Source organism: Stegostoma tigrinum, chromosome 31 (assembly GCF_030684315.1).
Source record: "Stegostoma tigrinum isolate sSteTig4 chromosome 31, sSteTig4.hap1, whole genome shotgun sequence".
In the NCBI taxonomy this organism is placed as follows: domain Eukaryota; kingdom Metazoa; phylum Chordata; class Chondrichthyes; order Orectolobiformes; family Stegostomatidae; genus Stegostoma; species Stegostoma tigrinum.
Window position 1 is genome coordinate 26,301,706 of NC_081384.1, and position 23,354 is coordinate 26,325,059.

Genomic DNA, 23,354 nt, shown 5'->3' on the forward strand with positions numbered 1-23,354 from the left:
AAGTTTTTTTTTTTATTTTCAGTTTCTTTTCCCAGTTTTCTCCCATCTTTTCTATAGAAAACCATTACAAACCCGTGGCTCCAGGGATAGCCATAGCCCACTGTTTTGTTACTCAGACATGAATCAAAATAGTGTTTGACCTTGTGGTAATTGCACCTTGTTGTGGTTTTGATTTCATGACCATGCCATTTATTAGATGGCGATCGGGAAGAGGAATAGTTTCTTCTTGGTTATTAATTGAACTAAGAATGTGGATCTCATCGACCTAGAAACTGAGAAATCATTTCAAATGCATAGATTGTAAACTGACTTGTCTGAGTGTAATTTTGACACTCTCAAAATTGTTTCACGAACCATGTGCCTAATAAGGATCAAAACTTAGCATTGTAGTTGTGTGCTACAATTCTAGAATTTAATCATCCTTATGCCTCGACACATTATGTATATAGTACAAATGGGAAGTGAATTTTATGGAATAAATAATACAGCACAATTTGTCATTGAAAAAGCTGTAGATGTTACAGTCAAGATCCAGCTTATTTCCATAGAATCCCTACCGTGTGGAAACAAGCCCTTCGGCCCAACGAGTCCACACCAACCCTCACAGCATCCCACCCAGAGTCATCCCCCTATAAATCACCTAACCTACAAATCCCTGAACACTAAGGCAATTTCAGTATGGCCAATCCACCTAACCTGCACTTCTTTGGACTGTGGAAGGAAACTGGAGCACCCGGAGGAAACCCATGCAGACGCGTGGAGAATGTGCAAACACCACACTGACAGTCGCCCAAGAGTGGAATCAAACCCTGGTCCCAGGCATTGTGAGGCGGCAGTGCTAACCACTGGACCACCGTGCCACCCCTATCTGTTTGGCTATGGCATTGGTATATTCCTAAAAAGGAAGCTGCCAATATAATGCTGTACTGTCTGTGCATTAGAAATAGCTAAATTAAATTAATAAGAGATTATGGCCATATTATAGTCAATTCTGAAACGTCAACTGTCCTACTTCTCTGATGCTGCTTGACCTGCTGTGTTCCTCCAGCTCCACGCTGTTATTTCTCACTCCAACATCCGCAGATTTTCCTATCTCTGAAATAGAATATAGCTTGCTTTTGTGCATTTTGAAAGGGCTGATTTAAAACAACTGGAATTGCACCAGCTGTGTGTCATGAGGGTGTCATGAAGCCTCTACTCTGAAAACTTGTAGCAGGTAGTTATAAAAGTCATGACCATCATTTCAACCTTCAAGAGCATGATGTGTGAAAGAATCTCTTGTAACCATGAGTCACTTGAGTCCCCTTCCCCCCCCTTTCACTTGCTTAGGGCATTTGAAGAACTTGGTGTCTAATTTCAATCCATTGGTCTGTTAGCCTTTAAAAGTGGAAAAAAATGGCAATTATTTTGAATTGGCCTAATAATTTTCAGCATGCAAATCAGGATTTCTTGAGCCTTGATCTTGTTTGAATTTAATGTGATTGTTTATCCATTTGATCTAGCAAGGGTGCTTTTTAGGACACAGGCAGTACAAATTCCTTGGAGAAATCACACATTTTTATTGAACATTATTATCTTGTCTTAACCCAAATAATCAGGTATCAAGGCCAAAACATTCAGGCTTTGGCTGATAAATAACAAGTTACATGTGTATCATATAAGTGATAAGCAATGACTGTCTATCCACTTTGTTGCACAGTGGCAGTAATGTGCCACCTACAGGTTCCACTGCAGTAACTTACCATGGTTCCTTTGCCATGCACATTCCAAATCTGTGTCCTCTGCACCCAGAAGGACAAGAACAACAGATATGTGGACACACCAGCTGCAAGTTCCTCTCCAAATCGCACACTATCCTGACTGAGGATTATCTTTCAGTGTTAAAATCCTGAAAGCACTGTGGGTGACCCTTTAATAGATGGACAGCAGCGTGAGTAGGTGATTCACTCCACTTTCTCAAGGATAAGGATAGGCAATAAAATGTTGATTTAGCCAGCGACACCCATGTCCTGTGAGTGAAATAATAAGAGGAGGAAAGGTGTTATAGTCAAAACCCACCTGGATGCCTATACATTTCACAGCCCGCGTTATTCAATATCAATTTTGTCTGATTTACTTCCTCCTCTTTGACATTTTAAGTCTTTTGTAACTTTAAGTAATTAATCAATTTATTAAAATGACCTCTACCTATCAGTAATGCAGCTGTTACATGGCTTTTGAAAACAGTTTTGTAAAGCTGTGTGAATTTATATTTTCATGTTTTGATGACCTGTTATAATGAAACAGAATTAGCCACTCCATTCATAAATTCTGTGGATATTTGTTCATCTTCGACCATATTCTAGGCAGGTAATGGTAAGGTTTCTTCAGCCATTTTCTGCAAAATTCATTATAGAATGCTGTCATCTGATACTGTAACTGTATCCAAGTGAAAGAAGCTTCATATTTGTCCAAATTCCACATTTTGACTGTTCTACATCATTCTAAACAGTTCACATGACTTATATAATATTGGTCAATTCCTTAACCACCAATGTCTGCCAGCTAACAAGATTCAAATCAGTATTCTTGTAATATTTGCACAAAGCCAAGCTAGATACAATCACTGCACTAAGTGTCATTAACCTTCAACAATGGAGAGTGCGCATGGTTGTTCCTTGCTGTTAAAGTGCGTGTGATTCATTTTCATGGATAAAGATGATTGTTTACTGTATGTGCAAAGTTGGAAGTAATTATTTTTAACCCCTCCATTCTGATTGAATGTATATGTTAGAATATTTCACATTTAATTTATTGATGAGCAATGCCAGAATAAAACATGTTGCTCTTTACTCAAAAACGATAATTTTGTCATTCTTTGCTGTTTTCTTATCACTGACAATTTGAATGTGTTTACTTATAAGCTGTTTAAATTAATATATGCTTCAGCTGGAAATTAAGCTGTGAGTTATACAAGTCAGCGTCTTTTTTTGAAGGGCAACAAAAATGTTTACAGTAATTCTGATGGGAGATGATTTGAAGTCAAAATCATACTGTTTTCGTAATGAACATTGCTTTTTCAGTTGCTTTCAAAATTGAATAAATCTTGGAGACCTAGTCACACTATGGGGCACGTAGTTATATTGACACTTGAATTTAAGAAAAGTGGCATTTCAAAGTAAGAAATACATAGTAGTTTCTTTTTGCTCTTTTTAACCTGCATTATATAAATGGCCCCTGACTTATAATTTTTGTGCAAAATTTATAATTGGCATTGTTTTAATGCTGGTGGAGCTGGATTTATTTCAAGTAATGCTGATTGGAACGCGATCTAGTGTCAGTAACTGTGTATTGTTGCAACATAATATGTTTTCTTTTCACTCTAGGTTAGTGTGGTCCAGGATTCTGTGAATATATCAGGCCAGAACACCATGAATATGGTGAAAGTTCCTGAATGTCGCTTAGCAGATGAACTTGGAGGACTATGGGAAAACTCTCGGTTTACAGATTGTTGCCTTTGTGTAGCTGGGCAAGAGTTCCAAGCACACAAAGCAATTCTTGCAGGTTTGCAACATTCTTCCACCCAAAGCTTTTTATTGAAATATTTATAAAGCTGGTATCAAATGATGTTTCTTTTCATACAAAATATATCAAGTTTACTTGATTTAATCTCGTATTTATTGTTTCTGATCTTCCAGTATTTTTTTTAAAGACCCAGGATTCTAAAAATCTGATGTAAAGTCAAAGGATGTCATAGTATAGATTGATCAGCATCTGAAAGAGAAACATGTGATCTTTTGGGTATGGCAATGGGTTCTTGAGTTATATAAACCCTTCCTTTGCATTCCTGAATGCTGTTAAAATGGAATCAATAATTAATTTCTTAATGGGGATTAGCAAATATAGAAATAAGTTATATAGGTTCAACTCATGAAGTGGATGAAGCAGTCAAGTAAATTTCTTGTTTAAAATATATCTTCTCAAGAATTGTATGTTGTACTACTTAGAATGATGCTTAGTGTTAGTCCAAGCACATTAAATCCTTAATTATGTTGGTAATTTTCAAGATGCTTTTGATGATCTTTTGGGCATGGCAATGGGTTCTTGAGTTATAAGTCACAGCCACTTATTTTTAATGCAATTAAGTGCACTTGCCAGCTTTATCCTTGTGCTCCAGAAGTATATTGAATGTCATTGTTAAATCTTCCTTTGTGTTTGTAGGCTCGTGGGCTGCTTTCAATTATTTTAGTTGTACAACTGAATATAACTAAAATAAAATAATCATTTAGTACTTTGAAATAGTATTGGATATGCTGTCCCATTTTGGATTGTTCATGTTTTACAGCATCCATGGAAGTCCACGGCAGTTCGTTTTCTGGTGTTAGTAATGACATGCCCCGATGTGTATGTAGTGTTAACACTGAGGCAAACTCACATGTAGTGTCGGCTGCTGACACCAGGAGCCTGGTGGCCATCATTCAGTACCTCCTTGGCAGCATTAATTCGCACCTTTTCAGGACAACAAAATAAAATAAAAAAACCCATAGTTCACAAACTGCGCTCCTATCCTGGGAGATGCTTTCTAGTTTGTATCTGTGCAGCAACTGAATCTGTTAAGGTTCCATAATCAGATGTGATTACTTTCCCAGGACATATAAATGAACAGATACCAAGGTGTGTAGAGCTGGATGAACACAACAAGCCAAGCACCATCAGAGGAGCAGGAAGGCTGTTTCAGAATTTTCTGAAGAAGGGTCTTGGCTCAAAAGGTCAGCCTGCCTGCTCCTCTGATGCTGCTTGGCCTGCCGTGTTCATCCAGCTTTTTATACCTTGGTAGCTCAGACTCTCCAGAATCTGCAGTTCCTACTACCCCCTTATAAATTAAAGCTATTTTGGACAGAAAACAACATAAAGCTGCCAAGATTGTTGTTTCAGCTATCCATCTGATCAACTCTTAGGGCAAGGGAAGATTTCAATGTCCAGTTTTGGGGCCAGCTACTTACCTATAACCCAAAACCAAAATACCTTGGCATCACTTTTAAATAGAAATATTTCCAAAAATCAGAGTTAAGTCAAGATGAGAGTAAGTCTTTTGGAGAAACTGACAGGCCCCACATGGACCAGAGCCAACATGGTAGATATTTTCTAATCAACCTGTGCAGGGATGTTATGACATGCCCTGGAACAGGTGGAACCTGAACTTGGGCCTCCAGGCTCGGAGTAGGGATACTACCACTGTGCAGCAAGAACCCAACATGCTATGTTGTGCTTCACTTCTCCTGGTCTAACCAACAGCAGAATGCTGCTTCACGACTTGTTAAATATTCCCTGAGGGGAGCATGAAAGATTCAATTGGGATATTTTTGAGGCCAACAGTGGCTTCTGTACTGGCACATTATTGAATTTTATGGCATTCACTAAGGCGGGAGGATGGGGATCAAATCCTTCTCACAACACCTGATAGCTAGTGAAACACTCCCCTGAAGCAGATCCTCGGGAAAGAAACCTCCACACCCATGTAAAATCCAGTGTTCATTGCTGGGACACACCCCGAGTGATTGCATACATCACCAGTTACCAGCTGGTAATTAACCCAATTGATCACAGCTTTCAGCCTTCCACAGAAAATTTGCACAGCTCTGCCACTTAGAGACTGACCTGGTGAAGATATCACCATTTACTTCATAATAGAAGATGACGTCCAGCTCAAATTGGGACTTTGACCATCCAAGGCAACCCATAACCCACATACTGCACTTCTATCCTGGGAGATGCTTTCCAGCTTGTATTTGTGCAGCAACTGAATCTGTTAAAGCTCCATAATCAGATGTAATTACTTTCCCAGGCCACATAAATGAAAGCTATTTTGGATAGATGGTCAGCATTTAGTTAAACAGATGTCACTCTAGTTTCTGATGCGGGTTAGTTTGCACAAAGAGGCTATAAATGTAAGCACAATGAGGAGGTTTGCAAGTGGTAGTACCTGATAGTTAATCTCCTTAGCAAAGGATGAGCATGCTGGATTTCTAGTCTTCAATTTAAACTTAAAGCAAGCAGTTTGATATTTCATCTGATGACTTTAATCTACGGATCTCTCTCTGTAGCAATTGCCTATATTTATTCCCAAATTTTTTTTCTGCTTATTTTATGAGTGAATGTTAGGTCGCAGATACTGGAGGAATGGTGCATGAATTACCTGGAGCTTTCCTTTTTTAGCCCTCAAAACTGATGGTTAAGTAAAATATTATTGTAAATGTGATGGATGAAAGTCTTGTGGTTCTGGGTTAGAATCAGTGTGTCTAGGACAGAAAATCTGTGTTCAGGTCCCACTTGAAGATCTGAACACACTTTCTGTAGCCACTAACATGGTTGATTATCAACTGGCGAGTTCATGCTACCTTTTGTCAGATGCATTGGAAGTGCGAGAGAATTTTCTGATTAGCCATAGTGCAGAAAGTAACAAAATGGCTGCAGTGCTTTGCCAAGCTTATTATTGGACCAATGCATTGAAAGCCTGTGATTATCAGTGCCCTCTAAAGCACGATATCTGAAGAGAGAGATGTGGTGGGTTAATGCTATGCATTACTACAGAGAACTTGTTCTGGCAGAGAGCCACAGGATTTATTTAGACTGAGCATTGAAAACCAAGATGTATTATAGCATGTAAGATCAGACATTAACACTGAATTCCATTGGTTTGATTCAGTATTGTGTTTTGGTTCTTAATTAGCATTGTTCCTTCGGTTTGGATTTGTGTTTAAAACATCTTGTGCACCCCCAGCACATGCACGTGTGCACAGATGTGCAGTCCTTACGATCGTGTGGTTAGTTCGGTACTCCGATGCTTACAAATTGCTTATCAAATTTTTACATTCAAATATGATATGAAGGATTGAATACAAAGTGATAGTTTGAATCTTCCTTCCGATCATGATCTTTAAAGTTCTGCGAAGTGAATATGCATAAGTTGATTTAACTAGGTGTTGCATTTTATGTTTACCATCTTCATTGTAAATATTTAAAGTACTGCATTTGGTGCAGTCAGTCACTGTAGATAATCGGAGCCTTAATGCTTAAATTAGAACGGTTTAAAATAAAATGTCTTTACTTTTAGCTCGTTCCCCAGTCTTCAGTGCTATGTTTGAGCATGAAATGGAAGAAAGCAAAAAGGTATGTATGTGTAATCTGTATTTTATAATAAGAAATAACTAACATTGAGCACGCCATACAATGTTATTTAACTGTGCTGCAGTCAATGGAAAAGTTTTGATTGTTTTGTTATTTAAAACTCCATTTTCTTTAAGATGGGTTTGAAAACGCAGGTGTGAAACGTGCTCTGACTTGGCACATCGAGTAATCTTGTGCTTTGACTTCATTTTTGACACCAGTGTCGCCTGTGTGCAGACGGGGAAAGTATGCTGTGGATTGCTGTGCTGCATGTCTTAGCACCCCAGAAGATTGCATGACGGTGCATTCAAAATATTTCTCCTTTAATCCACCCTTCCTTTGCCCTTTTTCTCTTGAGCTGGGAGTTAAGGCATGATTAACGCCAAAGTGTTTCATGTCCTTTGCAAATTTTGCTTGAAAGCCACAAAAAGCTGCTTATTTTATCCAACAGATTTATTTTGTGTTGAAATGATATGTAATTAGGGAAGCATTGTGGAACAACAGGACAATTTTATTTATGGTGTTCATTGTGTAAAAGTGTAATTACAAAGGCAAGAAGTTGCTTTTCAGTATTTCCAGAATGCCATTTTTGCCCTTTGAAAGGTGATATGAAGGAAGTATAGACAATGAACAATAGTCAAAAGATTTAATTTAAAAATTCCACATCCCTATTTGTCATTCTTTTACAGAATAGAGTAGAAATTAATGATGTGGAGCCTGAAGTCTTCAAGGAAATGATGTGCTTTATTTATACGGGAAAGGCACCAAATCTTGACAAAATGGCAGATGACTTACTTGCAGCTGCTGATAAGGTGAGTGAGAAGGCCAGAAACTATCACTAGTCGGCAGTTAACTTGTGAGCAAAACCTGTTTGAATTAAATTGAATTTAGAACACTAGAAGTAATTTTGTCATTTGTATCTGTACCTACTCCAAACTTTCTTACAAATTTTTCTGAAAGCAGATAATCATTGTCAGCATTCTGTCCTTGCATGTTGTTTGAGTGCTAATTTTTAAAAGCATACTTTAAGGCACTTTGATATCTGAAATTCAGATTTTGAGATTAATACTTATTTTCTGGTCATAGTTGTCCTATTGTGGTGCGAGTTAAATGATTTGTTTATTAGCGCACCTCTGACTTGTATATTGTCCAGTGTTATAATCTAGGCAGTATTATATCCAAAGTAAGATGTTTAATTGTTGATGTTAGATCACCAAAAAAATTGGCTTGTGTTATGGATGGTCTGTGCTTTGTTAAGCTATTAACTTATAATGAATTTTAATTCTGTTTCACAGAAATCAGCTTCTCTGAACAAATTGATCCCCATCATCCCTAAGACTAGTATATAACTATGAACTTGAACTGGTGCACCTTTGAAAGAAGAGTGCATCCAAGTTCAAGCTGGCAGTCAAATTTACTCAAAAGATAATTGTGATTTGGAACTATAATTACGAAATGCTAGCAGTGCTTCTGAGTAGTCTTCTTGATTGAATGTACTCTTCTTGACTGACTGATATATAGACAATGATGTCAGTTTTACCTATTTCTAACACATTAGATGAATCAATGAGCAATGACTTTTTGAGCCATCTGGTTATTTTCCTGATCATCACATTTGGATGTTTTTTGAAATTATGGCTTGCTTAGTTCTCCTGTTATTTTGTGCTTTCAAAAATTGCATGACATTTTCAGGGTTTCATCATTAGAGGATAATGAATTTGCCTGCTTCTTGATCTCTTCAAAGTTTCTGATTCTAGGCAATGTATGCTGACTGAAACTGCACATTTCATATGTCTGTTCACCATCTGGTGCAAAAGTAAATGATTAGTAAATGCACTTGCTATCTGGTCATGTTAAGTTTTAAAATGATTTTTTTTTTGCTACTTGATACGTTTTGCACTTCCAATTCCTTGACGGTTTTATTAATTTGCTGGTCTCAGTCATTTGCATTTTAACAAACTGAATTTCATTAAGACACTGTATATGATACTTGAAGCTAGAAGTTCCGGTTTCACAATACTTCAGACATTCTTCTTCTGATTTCATTGAAATGATGCTTTAGAAAGCAGCTTTCTTTGCCATCAGAATACAGTCTTGAAAGAGACAATGTTGGGCAAGTTCTGTTATTTTGTACAATTGATCACTGTAGCCCATGTTGCATTAATGTGTGAGGTGAGACGGCAGAAACTATAAATGCATTCCTTGGAATAGTGTCGTTTTAAGGAGTGATCATGGGCTAAAGTTAAAATTGTCAAGATATTGCGGGAAAATGAGACAGTGCTCTTGTGGAGTTTAAGCATCATGAGCATGAACTGGAGCCAAACCTTTCAGAAGGAAATTTTTAAAAAAAATGTCATTTATGGAATATATGGTAGAAGTTTAAAATGCTTCCACAAATGGTGATTGATACTCGAAATTATTAATCCTAAAGCTAGGATTGACAGATTTTTATTTTGTTAGCCAATGGCAGTAATCAGTGAAGAGCAAGGATAGTTATTTGGAGTTCGTTCAAAGATCAATTGTAATCTTAGTGATGACAAAACAGATCGAGGGGTAAAGGTCTATGCCCATTCTTGAATTAACTTCGGTTGGCTTATCATAAATGCTACTTGGTACCAGCTCCAGTTTTAAAAATAGTTTTGAAGATTCTAAAGCAAGACCTTGTTTTAAATCATCTATTTCAATGTTCTGCTTTAGTGTTATAGATATAATGGAGCAGGTATGTGCACTTTTCACTGAGACTTCAACTGAATGTCAATTTGCTTGACCAAGTTGATGTCAGTTTGGAGCGACCGCTCCAACTTTTTGATACTTGTTCGCTCACCACTTCCTTACTTGAGTTGTCTGTCACGCTTGCACATCTTCAGTCCTCAACTCTCTTTGACTCCCATCTGCTCCCTTTACCTACTTCACTCACACTTGCACGGCTTCAGTACCATAGTTCACTCTCTCCTGTGTGCTCCTTCCCTCCCCAGCTTTCTCTCTCACCTGAAATTCAACACAACAATCATAGAAGAGAGAAAGAGCTTGGAAATTTTATTTGGATTTTAATCAGGTCAGGTAATAATTGCCTCAAAACAAAACTCGGACTGTACTGACAAGTGTGCATTTAAGAACTGCGGAATCTAAATTCAAAACCTCAGTTTAAAGGCGAATGTAGCTTTGGTCTGAGTAAGATATGTGTGGGTCTGAATAAAATGTGCATCTGCTGTGATTTTTTAAAAATTGACTATTTTACAAAAGGCAATATGATTTTAACACTTTCCTGGTCTTTTGCAAACTTTCTGTTCTTTCAGTATGCTCTGGAACGTTTGAAGGTGATGTGTGAGGATGCTCTTTGCAGCAATTTGTCTGTGGAAAATGCTGCAGAAATTTTAATTCTGGCAGATCTACACAGTGCAGATCAACTCAAAACTCAAGCAGTAGACTTCATAAACTAGTGAGTACTGAAATTCAGTCCCGTTGCTAACTTGAAACTTCAATTATGGCCAACAGTCATGAGGTCAATATCATAACATTTCATCTCCATACTCTGTTTGAGTTCAAGCTGCTTCTCTCTTGAGCCTTGGATTAAATGAATGTTGGATGGTCTAACTGCAGACTACCCACCATTTAGCATAATTTGGCTGTCATTTTTGGCCATAAACATTAGTGTGTGATATAAAATCTCACTATGTTTAGTTAGTGTTAATCTTCTGAGGTCAAGGCTAAGTAAACTTTCGTTGCCATTTAAAGGTACTTAATGTTGACATTGATTGCTCAAAATGGAGAAGTCTTTACTCAGAGAAGTAAGGGAATGGAATGCTTTGCCTGCAACGGTAGTAGATTCGCCAACTTTAAGTACATTTAAGTCATCATTGGACAAGCATATGGACGTACATGGAATAGTGTGGGTTAGATGGGCTTCAGGTCGGCACAACATCGAGGGCCGAAGGGCCTGTACTGTGCTGTTATGTTCTATGTCTTGTCTTCCTTTGTAAACCCTGCTTTTGTGAGTTCAGAAAGACAAACATGGAGTTCCTAGATAATAAAATGTGAGGCTGGATGAACACAGCAGGCCAAGCAGCATCTCAGGAGCACAAAAGCTGACGGTTCGGGCCTAGACCCTTCATCAGAGAGGGAGATGGGGAGAGGGAACTGGAATAAATAGGGAGAGAGGGGGAGGCGGACCGAAGATGGAGAGAAAAGATGATAGGTGGAGAGAGTATAGGTGGGGAGGTAGGGAGGGGATAGGTCAGTCCAGGGAAGATGGACAGGTCAAGGAGGTGGGATGAGGTTAGTAGGTAGATGGGGGTGCGGCTTGGCGTGGGAGGAAGGGATGGGTGAGAGGAAGAACCGGTTAGGGAGGCAGAGACAGGTTGGACTGGTTTTGGGATGCAGTGGGTGGGGGGGAAGAGCTGGGCTGGTTGTGTGGTGCAGTGGGGGGAGGGGATGAACTGGGCTGGTTTAGGGATGCAGTAGGGGAAGGGGAGATTTTGAAACTGGTGAAGTCCACATTGATACCATTAGGCTGCAGGGTTCCCAGGCGGAATATGAGTTGCTGTTCCTGCAACCTTCGGGTGGCATCATTGTGGCACTGCAGGAGGCTCATGACGGACATGTCATCTAGAGAATGGGAGGGGGAGTGGAAATGGTTTGCGACTGGGAGGTGCAGTTGTTTGTTGCGAACTGAGCGGAGGTGTTCTGCAAAGCAGTCTCCAAGCTTCCGCTTGGTTTCCCCAATGTAGAGGAAGCCGCACCGGGCACAGTGGATGCAGTATACCACATTGGCAGATGTGCAGGTGAACCTCTGCTTAATGTGGAAAGTCATCTTGGGGCCTGGGATAGGGGTGAGGGAGGAGGTGTGGGGGCAAGTGTAGCATTTCCTGCGGTTGCAGGGGAAGGTGCCGGGTGTGGTGGGGTTGGAGGGCAGTGTGGAGCGAACAAGGGAGTCACGGAGAGAGTGGTCTCTCCGGAAAGCAGACAGGGGTGGGGATGGAAAAATGTCTTGGGTGGTGGGGTCGGATTGTAGATGGCGGAAGTGTCGGAGGATGATGCGTTGTATCCGGAGGTTGGTAGGGTGGTGTGTGAGAACGAGGGGGATCCTCTTAGGGCGGTTGTGGGGGGGTACGGGGTGTGAGGGATGTGTTGTGGGAAATACGGGAGACGTAGTCAAGGGCGTTCTCGATCACTGTGGGGGGGGAAGTTGCGGTCTTTGAAGAACTTGGACATCTGGGATGTGCGGGAGTGGAATGTCTTATCGGAGCGGAGGCGGAGGAATTGGGAATAGGGGATGGAATTTTTGCAGGAGGGTGGGTGGGAGGAGGTGTATTCTAGGTAGCTGTGGGAGTCGATGGGCTTGAAATGGACATCAGTTACAAGCTGGTTGCCTGAAATGGAGACTGAGAGGTCCAGGAAGGTGAGGGGTGTGCTGGAGATGGCCCAGGTGAACTGAAGGTTGGGGTGGAAGGTGTTGGTGAAGTGGATGAACTGTTTGAGCTCCTCTGGGGAGCAAGAGGCGGCGCCGATACAGTCATCAATGTACCGGAGGAAGAGGTGGGGTTTGGGGCCTGTGTAGGTGCAGAAGAGGGACTGTTCCACGTAACCTGCAAAGAGGCAGGCATAGCTGCAGCCCATGCGGGTGCCCATGGCCACCCCCTTAGTCTGTAGGAAGTGGGAGGAGTCAAAAGAGAAGTTGTTGAGGGTGAGGACGAGTTCAGCTAGGCGGATGAGGGTGTCGGTGGAGGGGGACTGGTCAGGCCTGCGGGACAGGAAGAAGCAGAGGGCCTTGAGGCCATCTGCATGCGGAATGCAGGTGTATAGGGACTGGACGTCCATGGTGAAGATGAGGTGTTGGGGGCCAGGGAATTGGAAGTCCTGGAGGAGGTGGAGGGCGTGGGTGGTGTCACAGACGTAGGTGGGGAGTTCCTGGACCAAAGGGGAGAAAATGGAGTCCAGATCGGTGGAGATGAGTTCGGTGGGGCAGGAGCAGGCTGAGACGATGGGTCGACCAGGGCAGGCAGGTTTGTGGATTTTGGGAAGGAGATAGAAACGGGCCGTGCGGGGTTGGGGAACAATGAGGTTGGAGGCTGTGGGTGGGAGGTCCCCTGAGGTGATGAGGTCATGAATGGTGTTGGAGATGATGGTTTGGAGTTCCTGATGCCTTTGCAAAGTTGCAAGTTCTTGATGTAGGTATTGTCTTTTCCTGTGATTTAGCTTCATATTTTTGTATTTGTTTTTTGTTTCTAAGTTTGAAGTAAAAGTCGATCACCACCATCAAACAGATTTTTGCTGCAAGTCCTTTGAAGTTTCAAATTGGTGTCCCATGATTCAAAACATTATTCATCTCCCAAAATCTTGAGCACCATTGCTGAAGTGTTTTTAGTTGTCATGATTTATAGGTTACTTAAAAAAAAAAGTCAAAAACTGCAGTGTATAAAATGCGTCATCAATTTTCAAGGTTAGGCCAGACTTCAGAAGATAGGAAAAATTCTCCTAAGGCACTGCTTAAAGTTTGTGTATGTGTTGCTGATAGCTGCAAGTTTTACAGTTTAAGAAATAAATGGTTCCCTGGAATAAAAAATAAAATTATACTGCTTGAGGTACAGTTTTGACCAGGTGTCAAATATCATATTATTTTCCATGTTTTCCGCAATTTATTTTATTAAATGGATGTAATTGGAACATAGTACTGAAAACAGTGAAGGTTGGTTATTGAAAGTATTCAAGGGCAACTTACACAAATTTTTGATCCAGGTGGAAGTTGAGGATTGCGGAGGTGAGGCAGGTAGGTGCAGTTGAAGCCATAGTCCAAACAACCATTGTCTTAATAGCAGAGGAGTCTTGTTGGTCCAAGTGGGTTACTGTTCCCATTCCAGGAAGATTTCAGTTCTAGTCATCACCCTCTAAAACAATCAAACCACCCAGTAAGCGAGGCACAGATAAAACTAGTAAACTTCAGCAGCACTTTTTTTAAAATGCATTGCTTTTGAAAATTGGAGCCTTTACTTACTTATTTTAATGTATGTGCCTGGAGTAGCATTGGGTAAAAGTGGTTGTAAAGGGGCATGGAATATAACTTATTAGTCCCTTAATAACTAGGTTGAAAAAGGTTTCGGGGTCAAGATTCTTGTTCTGGGGTGAGGTGCAAAATATATCTGAAGAATAAATGGAGCATTTTTTTTTCTCTATACCTGGTGGAAATGGGAGTTAAATGACTACTTGTGGTTTCTTTTAATAATTCCACTTCAGTATTGGGTTTAATGGCAATGGACAGATGTAAAATACAAGGTTTTATACTGAGCACGTATTTGGATTTCCTATTGACTGGCTTAATGACTGCCTAGCACATTGGATTTCCCTGCTTGGATCAAAGTGATCACTTTAGGTAGTAGGAACCACCGACGCTGGAGAATCTGAGATAACACGGTGTGAAGCTGGATGAACACAGCAGGCCAAGCAGCATCAGAGGAGCAGGAAAGCTTGACTTTTCGGGTCGGAACCCTCCTTCAGAAATTTCTGAAGAAGGGTCCTGACCCGAAATGTCAAGCTTTCCTGCTCCTCTGATGTTGCTTGGCCTGCTGTGTTCATCCAGCTACACATTGTTATCTCTGATCACTTTAAGTGTAAGTTTATCTAGGGTGTGTTTTTGTTCAATCCCAATTTTTTTTCTGAAATAGAAATCTATCTTTAATCTGGCAGTTTTTTACGAGCTAAGTACGACTGATGACCTGAAGAATATGCAGTGTTTTTCCCCATTTACCTTTTGTCTATTTCTCAAATATTCATTTATTTGCAAAATAATTCTTGTTACTGATTGTGATGCAGTTTTATAACAATCTTGATGCTTTGTGAAAATTCCATGTGATGTGAAAAAGTGAGGACATTACCAAGTGTCTCCAACATCCTCAGACTTTCATTACAGAAGTGTTCCAGTAGAACAGTTACTTTGAGGATCTAGTGTCAAGGCATCTGAATGAACGGCAAGTCATGTCCAGCTGAGCTGGTTTTGAGTTTCACATTTTTGTGCATTAAATTATGCTGTAATGGAGGTTCAAGGGACTTGTAGTTGAGTTTTTAAAAGTAATGCTTTAGGATGCATATTTTATGACCTGCAAATTAATTTCTATAGTCTTGTTGATTTAGGTTTCAGTATATTTGTTGGCCACCCATTAATTGGGGATGGTAAAGCGTGTAGGAGTTCAGCATGATCAAAGGCTAACATTTAATACAAGTGTTAAGTGCTAAAGGTAGATGAGTGAGAATGGCTCAAATGAAAAACACAAAAATCTAAGCATTTAAAAGTTGAGCAGAGATAAATTTAAAGCACTGTGAATGCAACCCCATTTTTTAGACCTATGATTTTTTTTGTGTCAAGAATAGCTTCTGCACCATGATCACTAATCTGTTAGTCACTGCATTTTGCGACCATCTGGTTTTGGTAGGTCGGCATAAAATACACTAAAACTTTGCTGCGTTCAGCATAATTGACGGGACCAGGTTCTAAATTCTAATTTTGAGCAGATCCACCTTCTGTTCTTTTCTGTCCTCTGGGCAAAAGAAAAGAATACCAAATTAGAAATCAACTATTCTGAGCCAGTTTTTCTTCATACTCTGCATTGGCGATAATTAGGACTTTTCAAAAATCAATAGAGTAATGAATTCTTGTATTGCATTGCTAAAAGTTTCCCAATAATGAAAGTTTCTCAGAAAAAGATTAAAAATTTATAAATTCCATTTTCAAGCACTATTATGATAATCTAACCTTGGAACACGGTCTAGGGAGCAGTGACATTCTAATGTTAGTGAAAACTTCTTCATACAAGTGAAAATGTTGATGCCTTGGAGATTTAATGGAATTTAATATTGAGTGGTTAGAAGCATAAAATTATAACCATGAGGTTGTTCTCTTTGCCAACTTTTCGTAAAAATCTTTTACATTTGCATTAATGGAGACTGATAAATATTTTTTAAAAATCTACCAATTACAACATATTTTGAAATGTCTTTGCAAATGAAATGGCAGTGCTGCGAGGTAACATTATTTTCAGCTCTGAAATGTTGCTAGTGTGTACAGTTATACCAAACCAACAAATGGCCAACTGAAAGAGTATTTGAAGACTAAGATCTCAAACCTTAGATTAAAGTAATTATTTATTGGACAGCAGTAATTCACATGCGCTTGTATGCCTTAAACTTGGATAACCTATAATAGCTATCTTGCAGCATTGGAGATCTGCAACCAGTTCCAGCTTCACAAAATCCTCCAAATTTGTTGGTATGAAATGCAGACTTCACAAGTGTCCTTTGAGTCAACGTGTCCAGCGTTGAGGTACTAATCACTCAAAACCAGCTCAGCTGGACATGACTTGCCGTTCATTCAGATGCCTTGACACTAGATCCTCAAAGTAACTGTTCTACTGGAACACTTCTGTAATGAAAGTCTGAGGATGTTGGAGACACTTGGTAATGTCCTCACTGAATCCAAGAAAAGGCTGAAAATTCCCACCACTCATGCCAGTCTCTGGTCTGTGTGTGATCAAGTTGAAGATTCATTTAGAAAGACACAGGCCACGTTCAGAGACTTTGAAAGCACGCAGAGCCAAAGTTATTTGATTAATTATTACGTTTACCTAGGAACAGTGAAAAGTTTTATATTACGTGCAGCACAGGCAGATCATGTCATATAAAATGCATGAATGAAGAATATGATAATATGGCTGTAGAGAAAGTGTACAGTGAGATTAACACGAAATTTAATATGAGAGGTCCATTCAGAAGTCAGACAAGTTGAGAAGTTGTGGAGATCTCTCAAGCTACCGAACAGCTCATCCATGTGACCCTTCAAGCATTACCAACCCTACATGTGACAGGGTCTACAGGTTTGGTTTTAGATTTATCAGCGATCTCTCTGAGTCTGTTAATGAAATGGAACAAATTAGGCAGTAAAAGGTAAAGATACACCAACCCTTTACAAAAAGGAGCTCTTGTTTAGAAGAAGGTTTGGTTACTTGTGAATATTAATTTTATAAATTAATATCTATAATGCTACTCATTAGATAAATACCTGTGCACGTGTCCTCAAATCTAACCCAGTAAATTACTGCCCATCAGTCCGCACACATCATTAGCAAAGTAATGGGTAATGTCATAAGCACGAACATTTTCAACTGCTTCATCAGACCTTTCTTCCATCATAAGCTTGGAAGTGGGGATATTTGTCGACTATTGCACAATGTTCAACAATGTTCATCATTCACGGCTCTGAAGCAGCACGTATCTATTTTCACCAAGATCTGAACAATATTCAGGCCTGGTCTAGTATTCACACCTACGAATGCCAGCCCATGTTTACCTTAAACAAGGGAGAATTTGTAGCTTTGTTAACTGTTTTGTATTGAGGGTTACAAAACAGAAGTTGCTGGAAAAGCTCAGTAGGCCTGGAAGCATCTCTGAAGAGAGATCAGTTACTGTTTCGGGTCTGGAACTATTTTAAGGAGTCCCAGCCTTAGGAAGGGCATGGGCAAGGTATGACCAAAATTAATGATTGGATTTCTTTTGGCTCCTTCTCAAACTAGCTAGGCGAGAGTAATTGTTCCTTTAAATTAGAAGGTGACAAAAGGACACTGACTGATTTGACTGCTGAGATTGTTCAGACTACATACAAAATGAAAGACTGAGTGTTGAGTACAGTCATAAACTGGGCCTCATTTGTTTATAAGAGATAGTAAGAACAGCGGATGCTTTAAAATTTGAGATAACAAGGTGTGGAACTGGATGAACAAAGGCCAAGCAGCATCAGAGGAGCAGGAAGGCTGACGTTTTGGGCCTAGACCTTCCTTCAGAAATGGGGGAGAGGAAGGATGTTCTGAAATAAATATGGAGGCAGAGGCGGATAGAAGATGGATAGAGGAGAACATAGGTAGAGAGGAGACAGACAGCTCAAAGAGGCGGGGATGGAACCAGTAAAAGTAAGTGTCATCCACTTCACCAACACCTTCCACCCCAATCTTAGGTTCACCTGGACCATCTCTAATACCTGTCTCCTTCCTGGACCCCTCTGCCTCCATCTCTGGAAACACCCCCCCGACCCCCCCAGCAACCAACATCCATTTCAAGCGACAGCTACCTAGAATACACCTCGTCGCACTCATCTTCCTGCAAAAATGCACTCCCGTACATCTCAGATGTCCTTGTTTTTCAAGGACTGCAACTCCCACAGTCCAACCACCCCCCCCCCCCACCCCCCCCGCGCGCGCGAAGTGGTTGAGAGTACCCTCGACTGTGTCTCCTGCATTTCCCGCAACTCATCCCTCGCATCCCCTCCCTGCAATAACAACCAAAACAGAGTCCCCCTTGTACCACCCCACCAACCTCCGGATCTAAAGCATCATCCTCCAACACTTTGGCCATCTGCAATCCAACCCCAGCACCAAAGACTTTTTTTCCCCTCCCCACGCTTATCTGCCGTGACTCCCTTGTCCACTCCACACTACCCTCCAACCCGACCACATCCGGCACTTTTCCCTGCAACCACAGGAAGTGTTACACCTGCCCCTACACCACCACCCTACATGTTCATTTGCTGTTCCCATTGTGGCCTCCTCTATATCGGAGAAAACAAGTGGAGGCTTGGGAACCGTTTTGCTGAACACCTACGCTTGGTTCACAACAAACAATTGCACCTCCAGTCGCAAGCCATTTCAACTCCCCCTCTCATTCCTCTGATGACATGTCCATCTTGGGCCGCCTCCAGTGCCACAACAATGCTACCTGAAGCAACTCCATATTCTGCTTGGGTACCCTGCAGCCCAATGGTATCAATGTGGACTTCACAAGCTTCAAAATCTTCCCTCCTCCCACCGCATCCCAAAACCAGCCCAGCTCGTCCCAGTCTCCCTAACCTGTTCTTCCTCTCACCTATCCCCCTCTCCCACCTCAAGTTCCACCCCCATCTCCTACCTACTAACCTTGCCCTGCCCCCGCAACCTGTCTGTCCTCCCTGAACTGACCTATCTCCTCCCTATCTCCCCACCTACACTCACCTTTACTGGCTCTATCTGCCTCCCCGTCTCTCCCTATTTATTTCAGAACCCCTTTCCCCTCCCCCATTTCTGAAGAAGGGTCTAGGCCGGAAACATCAGCTTTCCTGCTCCTCTGCTGCTTCGCTTGCTGAGTTCATCCAGTTTCACACCTTGTTATCTCATTTGTTTATAGTTTTCTTAAGCAGATGAAATGGCAAATGACATCCATGGCAGTAATTTTCACATTTGTGAAACTCTGGCAGAAGTCACCTGTAATAATTGTGACATTGATTTTTATTTTGTGTTGAGTTTCATAAAGAGTAGTCATTTTGATTTTTTTTTTAGAGCCATTAATTGTGTTTGGGTACATTAGTTTATCCAGGTTTCTTGGCATGTCAATTGCAAGGCCCTAATCGCTTGTGTTGATTGAACCCATCCCCTTCACAAATGGATAAGCATACTAAGGGTTGTGCTGTGCTATATCGTACAGTCTCTTTGTTCTTTTTGACTTTAATGTCCAGGTTTCTTGATATTTGTCCACCTTTTAGTGTAAGCACATTTTCCAACTTATGAGTGCGCGAAGCAATCAACTGGATATTTATATAGGCTAGCCATGCTACCAGTGATTTTGTGCATTGCTGGCCAGGATATGATTGGAATGTATGTAGGTGATACCCTTCTAGTCAGTGTGTGTCTCTGGTGCCCCCAGCAGCATCTCTCTGATATTTAGGAAAAAAAATTTGCAGAAGTTGTCTGGCCTGGCATGTGGAATATGTCTTACATTACCTTGAAGTGGGTTTTGTATGTTTTGGACCTTTGTATCTGAGAAGGAATTTATGTTACTTTTTTTGAAATGCATTTTCAGATATTTAGTGGAAGTGTCTAAATATTGATGAGTAAAAATGTCACTAATTTTGAAAGAGTAGTTACAGTCTTCCTCATGAGGTCATATTCCAGTGAGAAGAGGACATTTACACAGAGAACATCTGATCATGTCCTCCGAAAATGCCTAAAAGTACTTTCATCAAATAAGTTAACTATTGAGGAAGTAAGTGTGGCAGCCATTGGACACCGTGCAAAACACCACAGACAAATGAGAAGAATGGCCACGTAATTGGTTTAGTTATTTGATAGTTTTGCTTGAGGGGAAAATGCCATGTGACCTTCAGTGTAAATCTGAGTCATTAGTGCAGCAGGTTGAGGCTGGGTTTAGTGCTGTGACCAACAGAAACCTAGACTTGGTGCTCAATTGCTGGATTTGCCTTCTGATTGGAATGGAGTTTTTAAAAAAAAAATTCACTTTGTCTAAAAATTATTATGACACAATCCTGGACCAAGTGGGACTGGAACCTGGACCTCCTGGTCCAGAGGTAGGGGCTGTGCCACTACCACCAGAAGGCCCTTGACTAAAATGGAAGCTACTGGACAAAATTACCTGTTGTAAATTTAATAACTTAACTATTGATAATTGTGTTATTTGCACAGTTGCCACAATAATGTGGCATTATATTTGACGCAAATTAGATATTTTGGAATTTTGTCATGTTTTTTCCTCTACTAATACTCGCTGTTTGTTTACTGACACTAATTCCAGCCCAATGGAGATTGCACTAAATTCTGGTGAAAGATAACATTGCTTTTTTTGAAAAACGTTTTGGTACGCCAGAGTAAATTTGTCATCCACCGTTGTTTACTCCATTCAGATTTTGAAGTCATTCTGTTTTTTTAAAAGCAGGTTGTGCAGACTATTTTCTAAACATTTCATTTGAGGTTGAATAGAAAAAGGCATTAGCATCCATGAAGAAGTTTAAGTTGCAGCAAAATACTGCAGAACGGATATCTTGTCCTTACCTTGGGCATTAATACATTGACCATTAATGACAGTCTGTGTATGTATGTAATTTACATATTTTTCTTCTTTACAGCCATGCATCTGATGTAATGGAAACATCTGGTTGGAAATCTATGGTATTGTCCCACCCTCACCTGGTGGCTGAAGCTTATCGGTCACTAGCATCTGCTCAATGCCCTTTCCTCGGTCCTCCCCGCAAGCGGCTCAAGCAGTCCTAAAGACATTTAGAAAATGGAACGCATCATTTTAACAGCACTGACCCGACCACAATGTTGCACAATGCAATGTATGAAGCTTTCTGACGCGCTTCCCGCCATGGGAAAAGACCGTGCTTGGTGTGCTAATGACCCTTCTGCACTAAGCACTTTGGGGAGAAAAACAAACCACAAACTTTTGCTGCATTGTCTTGTGTCCCCTAGACCTGGCTGAACGGATTCCCGCTGTTTTTTTAACGGATGTTTTTAGATGTTGGCTCGGAAGTTTTCATTATGGGGGTGGGAGTTGGGGGGGAACGAAAAAGGTAGCCACTTAACTTGCACTACTTCATCTACTTCGTTTCGTGAACTTGAAGCCAGCTTCTGTCAGCACAAGAAAATGGACAGGGGCATCTAGAGTCAAATGGACAACCTCTACATGGAGGAGGAGAGAAACACTCGGGCTGTGGGTGCCGTAGATGCCAATGGGCTTCTTTTTGTCCCTCCACTGAGAATGCAAATATGTCGATGTTGTTACCCACATCTGACCCAAAGTTTGCAACAGTCAAAAGAGAACTGTTTAAGTAGCGCTTGTAATATCATTATAATAAAAAAAATTACAAGGGTAAAATGAATCCGCTCAAGTTTGGGTCAAATTTTAAAAGCATGGAAAGGAATCATTCAGTTAGACTTTACCCTTCTGCTCCTAGCATTCGAAGCTCAAACTATGTTTAGATACATAAGAGCTATGGCTGTGTAAATGTGTTTTCAGATGATAGCTGAAGCTTCATGTATAGAATGTATGAAAAATGTGATGGGCATTTTTCTTGGATGGATTAGAAAATGGAACAAGAGTTGATGACTGCATTTTCTTGTTCACTGGAAAAAACAAGTCCTACTCCAGCTTTTGAATTCAAACTTCTGTCAAACACATTCAACTATTTTTACCCGAGAAAGAAAAGGTTAATTTGTAGCAACTAGTTTCCAGGTTGCATTGCTTCCTTTGATTCTTTGCTTTTCTGAAGTGGGGGAAACAAAATTTGAAATGGTTAATTCCCAAATTTTTCTTTGGAAATTATAAATAAAATACTATTTTGTATTGAAATGCCTTTTGTGTATTTCCTCTTCAGAGGAAATCCTTTTCCCCAAAAATTATATTGTGAAATATTGATTAATTGTATGGTTTTGACAGCAAATTCAGCTTTTGTTTAGTGAATAAATTTTGTGCAGAAATTATTTTTGAAGAGTCAGTCACTTAACAGAATTTGTATTGAAATTTTTTTTCCAAACTCTTATTTATTGAAGCAAAGTCTGCTTATTTTGATTTGATTCAATAGTGTTTGTTATGCCATGCTTTGAGGAAATCCCACTTATATGAAAAGACTGATCTCCTTTTGAGATGTGTGATTAAAGTGACTCTTGTATTGTCCTGTTACCAAGGTTGAAATCTCAATTTTACAAATGTTTTGAATAAGAATGAATGCTGCAAACAATCCTTGCAACCATTCTATTTAGTTATGAAACTTGGGCATAGTTTCTGTGAAGTCTGGCTGTGCTTTCAAAAGTTTAAAGTTCTTGGCTTATTTTGTCTGTTTTTAAACAGAGGTTGAACAGGCCTGTATTCTCCCAGTGCTATTGTTTTGCTCCTTTTTGTTCCCTCTCCAAAGTAAGAAGATGGTGCAGTCGAAGAAAAATCGGACTGAAAATTTGTGATTGAGTTTGCATTGTGGCACTTTATTTTATTTTAAGTCAAAGCTGTACTCTGTACATCACAGCTGATGGCAGCATAGCTTTACATTCCTGAAACTATAAACTGTATGGTCTGCTTTGGTTGCTCATGTGAACATAACAAAATGATTTGTGGACAGGTTGATATATTAAAGTATGTCACCTATATATTTGTCCTTTTATCTACCAGCTTATTCATTCCATCATACTACATTGCTTCTTCAAACACTCCCATCTCTGCTCTCAGTTACTTGATAGAGGTCTGCAAATTTGCTTTTGAATATTTTTATATTTGTAATGCAATGCTAACTGAAGCTTTTCAGACATGCTACATCCCATGCAATACTTTGAACAGAAAGTATATTCAAATAAGTGCTGGATAAAATTGGTCTCTTTCAGCATGGACATTTTTATTAGAACGGTTAAAAGTCA

General features: G+C 40.2%; 1 protein-coding gene across 2 annotated transcripts in view; it reads left to right on the forward strand.

The window, feature by feature from the left end:
- The window catches only part of spop (speckle type BTB/POZ protein), a 125,990-nt gene extending 102,900 nt beyond the window's left edge, over positions 1–23,090 (forward strand). For both annotated transcript variants that reach the window (XM_048560920.2, XM_048560921.2), the window contains 5 exons: positions 3,366–3,543; positions 7,094–7,149; positions 7,836–7,958; positions 10,443–10,585; positions 21,074–23,090. In XM_048560920.2, the coding sequence (XP_048416877.1) occupies positions 3,366–3,543; positions 7,094–7,149; positions 7,836–7,958; positions 10,443–10,585; positions 21,074–21,218 (645 nt within the window). In that variant the 3' untranslated portion in view covers positions 21,219–23,090. The remainder of the gene's footprint in view (positions 1–3,365; positions 3,544–7,093; positions 7,150–7,835; positions 7,959–10,442; positions 10,586–21,073) is intronic.
- Positions 23,091–23,354: the final 264 nt, after the last annotated feature.